Raw genomic sequence first — 12,331 nt, 5'->3', positions numbered from 1 at the left:
AAGCAAGAAGTCTACTTGTATCAAACCTCGTTTTTTTGTAACTCGTTTGAGGATGACCTAAATGCAAAATCTACTTGTAGAAAGTTGCGTTTCATCGTATTCCGACCGTCTGCATTAAACTCGCCCCAAACAATATGAATGAAAAAATCGCTTAAAATCGGGTGAATTACCACAACGACCATAAAACTCAGCCGTATTCCGTATTATTATTATTATTATTATTACTTTTATTATTACTTTTATTATTACTTTTATTATTATTATTATTATTATTATTATTATTATTATTATTATCAATATTATACAAACATATGGCCACTGGTCCCGTTAGTGCAAAATGTTTTGTGGAAATATTGTGACTTTTTTGAAATCGTTTTGGCGCGTTATTCGTTTCCGTAACAGGTGTAGCCGGGCAATAAGCTAAGGATTCGTTTCAATTTGGCCAAAATCCCTCCTGATACCAAGAGCCGACACTTTGGATTCCATAATATTCTAGGAAAATCCATGATCCAGAGCTGATCGGAAGCGTCTTATTGAAAAAGAGTGTATACGGTCAGCGACATAGGGTCGTAAGGCTGGCACTTAAATAAGCTGTTATAGCCATGACTTTTTTTTTCGGATTTACCATTTCTTTATCTTAATTTGAAAAATCCGTCGTTCAACTGAATTTCGGTTCTGAATGTCTTCGTATTGTTCACGAGTTCATGACTCAAGGCATACGACACCCAGATATCTGTTTTGAGTTATAACGTTTTCTAACAAGGTCTATCCTAAGAGCAGCGTTCCCGCAAAGTATTTCGCATTTTAGCTAATCAACGCACAATGCCTGAGCTTACGCCACATATGCAGGTCGGAAAAACAATCACTAAAATTGAAGTACCAGTTATTCACTCCTAGGAATGACGTCCTGACCGAGGTCATATCCTTTTGTTAAAAGCGAAAGTTTTTGAGCCACTCCTCCGTCAATATCTTGTCACGCGGGTAACTTTCGTCCTGACTGTTCCTGAAATTTACATTTCACGTGTTCATGTGAAAAAGAACTGAGGGATGCAATCTTCTTCAACCGCCAAGAAAATGGCTGCAGTTTCTCCGCTCCAGTTCAATTCGGGTTGAAAAGATGACACTGTGATGAAACTTTTGCATTGCATGAAAATGCTTGAGGGCTGAAGGTAATGCCAAAATGATCAAGCAGGACCTCGGCCAGCGGTTTTTTCCATATGACAGACATGCGCATCAAGCATCATTTCCAGTTGTTCTCGCTCCGCTGTGAGATACGCGATTTCGGATTCCAACTGACTGTTGGCGGCCTCAAGTTCCTCCGATGCCTGGTACAGGACAAAAAAGATCAAACTTTTCAGGCAAGAACTTTTTGGACTAACTTAGGATGAAAAACAATACACCTTATTACAAAATGGCCGCCATTTTAGTATTCTTTTGTTTTATTGCAAATTGGCCCTTTTGGTCTCGTCCAGGCTTAAGTTCATTTGAATTTTACGTTTCAAAGCGAGGCCAAGAGGGCCAATTTGCAAGGAAATAAAAGAATAATACATACATTTAGCCAATCCTAAAAGCGGAGCTCCCGTTTCTAACCCCAGAAAGCAATATAGTGTATATGTAAAAAAATTTTGCTTATGCATAAAGTACAAAATTAATCGGCATTAGTATATATAGCTTACACTGATCAAACACCTCTGAGCTGACAGCAGTAAACAAAGAAGCCTTGCAAACAATAACCAACAATTTTAATCAACACCTAAAACTCCGTTTTTCCATTTGCCTGATATAATCTTTACACCCTCTCTCTTCAGTTTAGGCCATGCTCTGTTTTTAAATCCGTTTAGCGTCGACCCAAATTTTTGCCTTTTTAAAAAAAAAAAGTAACGACGCAGTTAAGCCATTTTTATGTCGCATAGGAGTTTCGGTAATCTTAAGTTTACAGTAACATCAACCAACTTTTCCACCATATTGATTTTGGGTTCACGTCTTGTTGTTTTCCAAGCTCCGTAGCAATGATGCTGGCGTAGCAGGCCTCCTCCGATTCCGAGACTATACTTGTGACTTCTTTTTTAGGTTTTTTTTTTCAATCCGACCGACCGATCCAATATCAGGAAACGCATTCGACGCTAAACAAAAAAAGAGGTGGATGGCCTTAGCCACAGCAAAAATCCTACTAATTAAAAAATCAACCTAAAGAGTAGTAAAATCGCTTACTCGACTGCAATTTCACAGTCAAACAAAGCAGCTCACGACTGGATATCCATTTCACACAAAAAGCCTATAAATGTGATTGTTGAAATATGCCAGAATGTCATAATGTAAGTGCTACACGGCCGACGTTTGCAAAAACGTAACCCTTCCTTGCCATTTTAGAATAAGGTGTATTAAAGAGCTGATAATAGTTGACAGCTAGAACTAATCTCACATCAAGTACGTGCGTTCGACTATAGAGCAGCAATTAGGAATTATACAGAAACAGCCACTTTTATCCACTCTTCGTTTGGTTTTCTGTTGTTCCAAATCACAGCGAAGTCAGTCGAGCAAAGAGCATGTGGAATACAAGCTCCCAATGGGCCATTTCCGAGTTGCCGTTTGTCTCGGTTTCGAAGTGAGTCTTGGTGCTCAACTATTTTAAGGGAAACGAGCTTGATTTGCATAAGAATACGCAACTCATTTCCATTTGAATGGTTGCGCACCAGAACTCGCTTTGAAACTGAGGCATGCAGCAACTCGGAAATAGGCTATTGGGCACTCATTCCTAGGGCTACTCGCCCTCATTTAGATTCCCAAGAGACCGAGGTGAAGCGCTCCAAATACATAGATGTCCTAACGTGGTCGCCAAATTGTGAACTCGAACAGCATTGACCGATACTCGATTTCGGCAAACGTAGTGATTAGTGTGATAAGTCTGGGCATGTCCGGCTCTTTTCACAGTCGCGAGTTTAGTAACCTAGCCGATCCAGTGTTGAACTTAGAGAATTTTTGTCTTCGGCCATTTCAGCGTTAATAAAAGCAACACTTAAACTGCAATAACAAACATTGGCATAAAGAGAATAGACCACTTTCGATATATTAAAATTCAGCTTGGCAGCGAGGCCTAGAGGACACAAACAAAGGAAACTGAATGAACATGTTTATTCATTTCTTTTGTTTGTACCCTCTGAGCCTCACTACCAAGCTGAATTTTGGTATAACGAATGTGATCTATTTCTTTTTCGTTACGGTTGGAATGAAAATGTTAAATACGTCGTACAGTTTTTTTTGTTTTTGTTGTTTTTTACATTACCCGTGATTGTTTCCCGTTTATTGTCCATAAACGCCCTCTTTAACTTTGTAATATTTCTTTCATTTTATGGAGTTATTCTTGGTGATGTTGCATACAATGAATGCCTTAAAACTCCTCAATCAACGATCATAGCGATTACCAAGATATCAAAAAATATCGCCCTTCTAGAGAATCTTACCTTTCTCAAAGTGTTGACATGTTCCTTTCTCTTCATTCGACATTTCGAAGCTGCCACTTTGTTTCGCTCTCGTCGAAGTTTTCGTCGTTGTTCTTCGTCCGGGGTAAGCTGCATGAACGGCAAGAAAAAATCCCGAACAAACATAAGTGGACGAACATGTGACAAATCACAACGGAGGAAATGCAATCAAGTATGAAATTATAAAATCACTTAATTCACGTCGTTAACTAAAAGACTTGGTAATAATCAGATAAGCACTTCTTTTAGATAAACATTGACGAAAGGAAAATCATTGCGGGTATTTTACCGGAGGATGAGGACATCGCAACTCGACTCCATAGTTGTAACTGTGATCTAACTGTCCGCAGTATTGTTTTGTGTTCAGGTTTTTTTCCAAAGTTATATATCAACTTAAAAGCTGTAGATTAATTTTCCCCCTCGCAGAAAACGACCAAGATGATTTAAAGCGTATTTTTGGCTTAAAGGCTTCTTGTTCACTCTGGAAGTGAACATCTGTGTCCCCCCTGGACACCTGTCAAGATCAACTAGCGCAAAAAATGTAAACATTTTAATAGCAGGTGTAACTGCACTCGATCAATGGTCATGTAAGTGTGCGTTCCGTAATAGGAATGCATGGGAAAAAAGTTAGAAATCCTTTGCTTTTACAGAGATTCACATTAAAATTGTCAAACGCATGCTAAAATGCTATTTTATTATTATCCTTGTTGCTTCAAAACCTCGGACATGCATACCGTTTTAAATCATCACTCGACACATTCTTATTCCGGAATAGACCATAATCGTATTATCAGTATTGGACTGGAACTAGCTTGCAATGGAGGCTAATGCGGGGAATATATTGAAAAGTATTTGCATATGAAAAGATTTCCCCGCATTAGCCTCCATTGCAAGCTAGTTCCAGACCAATACTGATAATACGAATATGGTCTATAGGGTCAATCGAACGCACTCTAATCTTAGGGGGCGTTCGATTGACCTTATATACATTCCTTTAAAAATACGTGGAGTGAAGATTTAAAACGGTATGTCTGGCGTTTTGAAGCAAAGTTAATCGATGGACTGGTTATGAAACCTTTAGAACTTTCAAAAGTGAGAACAATAGACCTAATCGGCTAACTCAATGCTGTACCCAATTCAAATCTCCCAGGACTAAGATTCTTTGTGTATTGTTGCATGATAATGTAGCATTCATATTTAAATGATATGAAAAAACCTGGAGCAAAGGGTTTGAATTGGGTACAACATTGAGTTAGCCGATTAGGTCTATGTTATTGCAATCGATGTTGAATTGACCGTGACCCAGCACAATCTTCGCACGAGTTTGCAAATTAGTTGCACATAACTTAATCGAAGGGTTTGATTGCTTCTCTTCTAGAAAAAAAAATGTGTTTTGTGCAGAGTCAAGGCCAAAAAAGAAACAAAGGAACTTGTCGAGTTTCATAGCCGTCTCCATGCATTGACTATGTTTGAAGCAACAAGCATAATAAAGATATGTTTAAAATAGCATTTTAGCAGGTGCTTGACAATTTAAAGTGAATATCCGTAAAATGAAGAATTTCTAACCTCTATTCCATATATTCCTATTCCGGAATACGGTCAATAGAACGCACCCTAAGTTTCCGGATTTCGATTTCAATGAAGACAGTTTGTACCTATCTTAAAATGGTGTTTTTGCCTGTTAACCGATAGACTACTTGTAACGAAGACTCTGCGCGGAGCGTTAATGCATGGCACTTCTTTATGTTGCTAGAAACAAAGATGCGAATGTGATGATCAACAATTGTTTAATATATTTGGACTACCCGTGTAAAGAAAAAGACAGAGAGGCATCGGAATGTAAAGGAATCTGTAAGAACTGCGAAAGCTACGTACATGAAATCCATAAGTTATAATAGATCGTAAGATAGTTGGTCAAATCGCATGTCCGTCTCTTACTTCCGATAACTGGCGGGCGCATCATTTTACTTGTCATGAGTGGTACATACTTGGAGCGTAAATTAAATCCATAATTTCTGATTTGAGATGTAACAAAATTCGCAATTAAAAGAAGCCGGGTTTTTCGCATTGTGTGCTCGATCAAAATTCACATTTTCAAGGGTAACTGCCCAGGCAATCATTTTCTTATGTAGATGACACGTTTGTGAGGTTAGCTTACACGTTGTGGTAACTACTAGACGTCATGCATGGCGAAGGCAGGTTTGTTGCTTGTGATCTTCATAGGCTGCTCTCAGCTCTAATCTCCTTACTCTGAATTTCTTGGTCGTGTTTTATCGAGATCAACGGTTTATGGCAGGATTTTTCAGTTCGTATCCTATTGCGACAAATCGTTGTCTTTTGATTTAGTTGTTTTGTTTTTCCAACCGGCACCAAACCAAATTAGGTGGCCTTTTAATGTTAGGTGTAGCCCCAGCTGTTATCCTCACTCCCTCCCCCTACTTGGCAACCGACAAGTATTTCCGGGAGTTTTCCTGTCTTTTTGCAACAGGTGATCAATGCCAAACGAACAGGACCTTAGATTTTCAACCCTGTAATAACTTGAACCGTTTAAAGTTCGAACTGCTATAAGGTATGCCATTTCATTCTAACAACCTACAAGATCATCTTTAAGGACCCTGGATAAAATCACGGATAAAATTGAAGGTTGGTGGCTCACTCATGCATATATATGTAAAATGCGATTGAAAAACTAAAATAAGATGCAATACTTGTTGGTTCTTGGCATCTTTGGAGCAGGGGTCAATCTTTGGACAGTCCGGCAGCCCATGGGCAGCTCGCTTTGATTCGATGACGTAACGAAGTTCAAGCTTCACTGGGAGATCCGCTATCTCGAAGTTAGGGTCCATTGTCAAGGTACCGTCGGAGCCTGGGTTACCCACCGAGCGGATCACAGACCCAGATTCGATATACAGACCATTACCAACCTGAGGAGAAGAGAGTATTAAGGGAATGTACAGTCACACACTTGATTTGCGGATTTGTAAGGATTTTCATTTAACTTGATCGAGTCGAATAGGCCAGATTCGTATTCTTACGATTGGCTTGGATCGAGCATGAAATGGAGTATAATGTGAGGGAATCTTTTCACATGCAAATTTAGCCTCCATTTCATGCTAGATCCAGTCTAACCATAAGAATACGAAACTGGCCCACTAAACACGACTGTGAAGACGCACTATAAAAGGTGAAGTTAAGAACACGTGGATGATTAGTCAATCAACGGCGGTAGCCTATAGAGCTCTGTGATAATTTGTGCACTAAAAAAAGCCCCTAACGGCAATGTGTCCGAAATATGTTATGAGATGTTATCTATCGCTCTTTTTTTAATACCCCGTCCCTTTTTCACGCGTCGGAAATATCTTTTAGGGGTTTCGTCTCTTTGTTGCTGTTAACTGATTTCCATCTTGGATAATTAGTCATGCTTGAAAGAATTCGAACAAAAGCAGAGCGTGAAGAGACCCATTCTATTATGCGTCTTTGTGTTTGGAAAATGCTTAAAAAGTAGCAAGAAAAGCTTAGACAAATGATCGTGCGGTTGTACTGCACATTCGTTTACTACATTAATTCTCTGCTATCTGGTAAATGTATTGGAGAGAATACATAAGTTAAGTATCATTATTTACCCTAGGATTTTTAGAATAGCCAGTAGCTAATCCGGGCATTGAACAGAAACAACTTTAAGAATCCCAACAGGCCGGAGGCAAACCAGTTGGCTATTTACAAGTGCAGCCAGGGAATACCTGGAATAAATTCAACGAGTGGTCTGAACGTGTCTTGAACCGGATCTCAAGGCAAGCGCCCTAACCACTGACTGGGCTGCACTGTCTTCGGAAGTGAGATGTCATGATAGAAATGTATTTTTGAAATGACTTTAAGCGAGAATGATCATAATTTTTCTACAGCAACATCACATGCACCGCTGAAAGTGTTATCTATTGCATAACATTTACGTACATTGACGAAACGCGAAGGAAACTAGGAGACCTACCGGCTTAGGGTTAGAGTTAAGGTTTGCTACTAGGTTATGGTTGGGCCAGAAGACGCTTTGAGACTGTTGGCACCACTTCTTCTACCCACAAGTGAGATCGATTATAGAGGACATTTTGTGACGTTTTTCATACAGAGCTTGCATTTCATTACCGCATAAACCTGGACCCTGGGGAGGGATAACTAGAGAAAAATGATATTTCTGACAGTTGTAGCCCGAAAAATTGGCAGAAATAGATGTTTTGCCGGCACGGACCAGAGGACTGGGTCCGGTTGTCCGGTGGGATTATGGATAATTTTTCGTACTAATAGTGAACCGTTCATTAGGGATTTGAATTGGTCCACGTTCAGCTTTCTTCGCCAACTTTTTTGTTAACCTTTTCCCTTAGCCTCCATAGGGTAGTGGCACTTGCATAGGGTTTGGAGAATACGTTCCCTCATTCCTGCAGGGTTGTGGGTTTTCGTATCTGGCAGGTGCCCAATGTCCCTTTCTGTAGTGAGTTTTTAGTAGATCACTACCTTCAAGTATGCTAACATATTGTTATTTGGGAGCGCAGTTTGTATGCATATGGAAAGCAAATAAACCGGCTCGTGGCTCTTGCTGTCCTACATGCCCAAGTATCTACACAGTTGTGTTGTGATTGAGTTAGTTGTGTTGTGTCTGATTGCGTAGTGAAGTCAAAATTAACTGAACCCTTGGTTTCGTCCGTTGTAGAGTATCGTCCAAAAGGCTCATTTCTTTGCTACTCTGCACGAAAGTTTTAAAAGATACCTTGAAAAGCATTCCCCTACTAGACAGTCCAAGCGAGGTCGCATCCTCAGAACAGGACTGAGTTTCCCAGGGCAACTGTTGATTAGGTCTAGTAGCTCAATGAGTAGATCATCCGACCGGTGTTGTGGAGGACATAAGTTCGAATCCTGCCTAAAGACTCCGATTTTTCAGTTGCCAGTCAACTAGTTTCCCAAGTTTACCAGTGTTTATGTTTGGAGCAATTGCTCAATAAATTAAGTAATTGACCCCCTACAGATTAAGAAGTCAAAATATAATTTCTTGAAGCTTTGACCACTGCGATATTACATTGCTCAGTCTCCTAAGATTAATATTACAAGACAACGTGTTATTGTATCATATCCGTTCATGACCAATGATTTACATTCCTAAATCCCAATCGACGATCAAACATTCGAGAATTTTCTGATCTATTTTTGTGTCACGTTTTGTCATCCAACGACATAGGTGAAGACGAATTTTCCACATATATTTTTTAACTCTCCAAGATCTACGAATGAAGTCGAACCATGCAATTATTTTGCAATAGCCGGTCTTAAATTTGGTTAGAATAAAATTACCGGTGCAGCTTGGTGTTCCCAAGGAATTTATGGTCCTGGAACAGGTTTATTTCAAGAGCTTGTCAGTTATACTCGTTTAAAAACAGGTGGCCAGCTTTTATCCATAATACGCCCGAGTCGGCTAATTAACGCACGTTTGAAAACGTTAACCTGCGACGAATGTTGATTGTAATCCCTATCGACACAAGACAAATACCCAATGCTAATTTAAACTTGCTTAAGCGGGCTTTTTGCATTCTATGCCTTGGGCGCGATGATGTTGACCCTTGTCAAAATATTTTGAGGTAACCCCGATTACAAAAAATGTTGTAATTTAGATCACGGTGAAGGGTTATCTATTTACCATAATCAGGGCGCCAGTAATTTCCTGTTAGTCAAGTTAAATGCAATACGTTTCTCGAGGGAAAACTCCGGCAAATTCATTGTGTTCTCTAGCCCGTCCATTTTCCCACTCAGGTTGAATTGCTTGCGAGAATAATTGGAACAATAGCCTTCGCTCTCCAGGATTGCTTTTTTGTTTTGCTGTTAAGTTAGAAACAATTATTATTGACTTACCTGCGAATTTACCGGGAAATCCATGTATATAACAATACCCTTCTTCCCGACTCGCTCCTCTGCCTTTAACTTTCACCGCTTTCGTTGCTCTCCCCTCTAAAAGGTGGTCTCGATGTTTTCTGAACACTGACGCCATACAAAAGATCTTCCAAGATCTCCTCGGACGCTTATTTGGGGGCTGATGACATCGTTAATATTGCATATATCACCTTGTTCATTTTGGCTGATTGACGCGATCCTTTTCTGCACAGTTCTTTGCGAACCAATCAACGAGTGTTTTGGAAACGGTCATGTTTGAAAACAATTACCAACCGGTGAAAATATATTTGAATAAAGAAAACTTGTTTATCGAACCGCGGATACAAAATGCGTCTAAATTAAAATACATTTTTTTGCGTTTATTGGTCTCTTAATTTCTGAGGTACCCAGGGTCGTTCTACAAGAAAAGGAAGCTTAATTTTCGCAAATCGTAGTGGAGATAAGTAAGCGTCCCAAAGAGGGAAACGCGCGAGTATATAAAAACCGTGTTCTTTTAAAATTGCATGCATTTATCCTCCGTTTTTTTCCACTATCATGCAATTTTTTTGAATACATGTCGAGATGTGGTCCCGATTATAGTTAAAACCTTGCTTTTACAATAGCCATGGAGGTATTCTGAATCGATATCCTTCGATGCATAGTGCTTCGCTTCCGTTCGCTCTTACGACTTCCGGAACATATTCCTTATTTTCTTTTCGGTTTTTTGACAAACTTCCGGTACCTGCTGATCTGAACAGTGAAACAGTTTGTCAATAATATTTCTATGGGACGATATATATCTCAGTATGTAATGTAAAAAGCTATGTATACTACAAAACAATATTAATTAATCTGTGTTTTTTGCTGGTAAAGGAGAGAGACCCAAACTGACTGCAGTTTTCCGAAGTAAAAGATCAAGATTTTGAAATCTGTGAAATCAAAGCAATAGGATGTCTCTTCTGAGGTGTTAGTCACTGCAATTGATGTAAAATGCATGAACTACAGATAGTACAATCTGCAAACCGTGATTATCTGTAGAATAATGTATGGCCTAAACTATGAAGGGTCTAGTCGGGGTCCTTCGGTTGTTGACCGTTGATGGAAAATGCTTTGAAGTCACCGTTTATATGGGTTGCCCTCAGGTGGACCCCTGATGGCCGTAGAAAGAGAGGCAGGCCGAAAGAAACATGGACAGTGGAGAAAGAGATGAAGGAGAACAGCTGGACATGGGGTCACCTGGAACGACGAGCACCCGACAGAAGCCAATGGCGCACTTTGACCGAGGCTTTATGTGTTTCGAAACACGAACAGGACGAAGTTAGTCAGTAAGTTATATGGGATTGCAGGCGACTTGTGCCTCCAGCGTTTCGTGTTGACAAGTTATCTTTTGGGATAGAACAACTTCCGTGATTGTCAGGCCTTTTTCGATGTATTAAAATGCAGCTTGAAAGAGAGGTTAAGAGGACAAAGACAAATTAAGGAAAGTGGATGATGTGCAAATATTCTTCACATTCACTCCATCGTGTTTCTATTGTTTTTGTTCTCACTGCCTCACTCTCAAGCTGCATATTTGATATTTCGAAAAGGAAATTTATTGCCCAGAGGAAATAAATGGATTTATGATGAGTGTGACATGCTTAGTTAGTTATTTCCCATGTTGCAGTTTGGGCATTTCTGTCATCCGGGATTTTCTGGAGATCATTCACCATTTGTTCAAGCTAGGCGGAGCTGATTCTACAGAGTCAAATCAATTTTCCCTCCCCACCCTCCCTATTTTTTACTTTCTTGTTGATGGCGTGTGTCCCCTCCTCACCTTTGCTGAGATCATGTCTTCTATATTTGGGTATTTCCTAGGTTACCATGCTGATTTTCAATAAACGGCCTAGCCCATCAGGGCTTGGTATTATCTGTGTTCCAGCAAACGGAGCTCGCCCAAAGCAATACCTTGCCAACAATATCAGTCAGACTGTATGGAGCATGAGGCATAAATGTCCTATTTCGATAACTCGTTAACTTCTACTCCCTAGGTCACCCCTGACCAAATAGAAAGCACAACCAGTAGATTCTCTTGAAAAATTCCTGTTGTGGAACTATTTGTTGAAACAAAAAAAAACACACCCTAACAGTATTAGGCGATGTCTCTCAATCTTTTCCAAAATCAACTAGATGTAAAATCCAAAATGAAGTAATGATATTGATTCGTCTGGATGATTTTTTTCCCGCAAAAACAAAAAGCACTGTGTACTTGAAAATAGAAAAAGGTGTCAACGATGTGACATCCACAAGAGTGAATCATAGCTCGAAACGAAAAAAAAATGTGAATAAAAGCCTATCGCCTCTTAGAACCAAAACGGATGGTTTGTCTTTCAGCTTTCAGTGAAATTTTTCTTCTTTAGCAATACCGCATTAAGTCGAACAAAGAAATAAAATCAACTAAGAAAGGTGTATATAAGATACGGACTTAGGGATTGCGACACGATGAGGCTTACCAACACTCGTCGTCAGTACAGGAAAAGTAAAAATAACTTTTGGAAATAATGGCACTTCGTACAAATCTTTTGTTTTTTTGTTCTTTTTTTTCAATACCATGGCCTCCATTTTCCTTAATTTCTGAAACAAAAGGAACAAAACATGACACAGCAAAAACATATTTCTCTACTTCGATACTGCTGAAGTGCGGCTAAGCTAATGAACGGTCCTTGGTCCAATCGAGTTGCATTTAACTGTGTCTAATTTCAACTGCTCTTTGGACTCCAAGGTTTCTAAGTTTCTAGGTTCTGTCAAGTATCTTTCTAGAGAGTAACATACGAAAATATCTTGCCTCAATATAATTAATTTGCCAATGGACGTAAGTTGGCCAATTTTGTGCCGATCATTCATCAAATTAACAAAAGCTTTATTTATGGTCCATTGGAGATCACAGGAGGTCGAAGCCAAGTTAT

The 12,331-nt window shown here is 39.5% G+C and overlaps 1 protein-coding gene across 1 annotated transcript; it reads right to left on the bottom strand.

Moving 5' to 3' along the window:
* Positions 1 to 9,527, bottom strand: LOC138026376 (cyclic AMP-dependent transcription factor ATF-3-like). Its single transcript, XM_068873709.1, has 4 exons — positions 9,372 to 9,527; positions 6,188 to 6,403; positions 3,462 to 3,569; positions 1 to 1,325 (listed from the first exon to the last, which is right to left on the bottom strand). Exons 1-4 carry the CDS (start codon positions 9,393 to 9,395, stop codon positions 1,185 to 1,187), a joined length of 489 nt encoding a protein of 162 aa, XP_068729810.1. The 5' UTR covers positions 9,396 to 9,527; the 3' UTR covers positions 1 to 1,184.
* Between the last annotated feature and the right edge of the window lie 2,804 nt (positions 9,528 to 12,331).

Source organism: Montipora capricornis, chromosome 12 (assembly GCF_036669925.1).
Source record: "Montipora capricornis isolate CH-2021 chromosome 12, ASM3666992v2, whole genome shotgun sequence".
NCBI classification, from domain to species: Eukaryota; Metazoa; Cnidaria; class Anthozoa; order Scleractinia; family Acroporidae; genus Montipora; species Montipora capricornis.
Note: the sequence above shows the minus strand (reverse complement) of the source record. Positions and strands in the feature narration are given on the sequence as shown.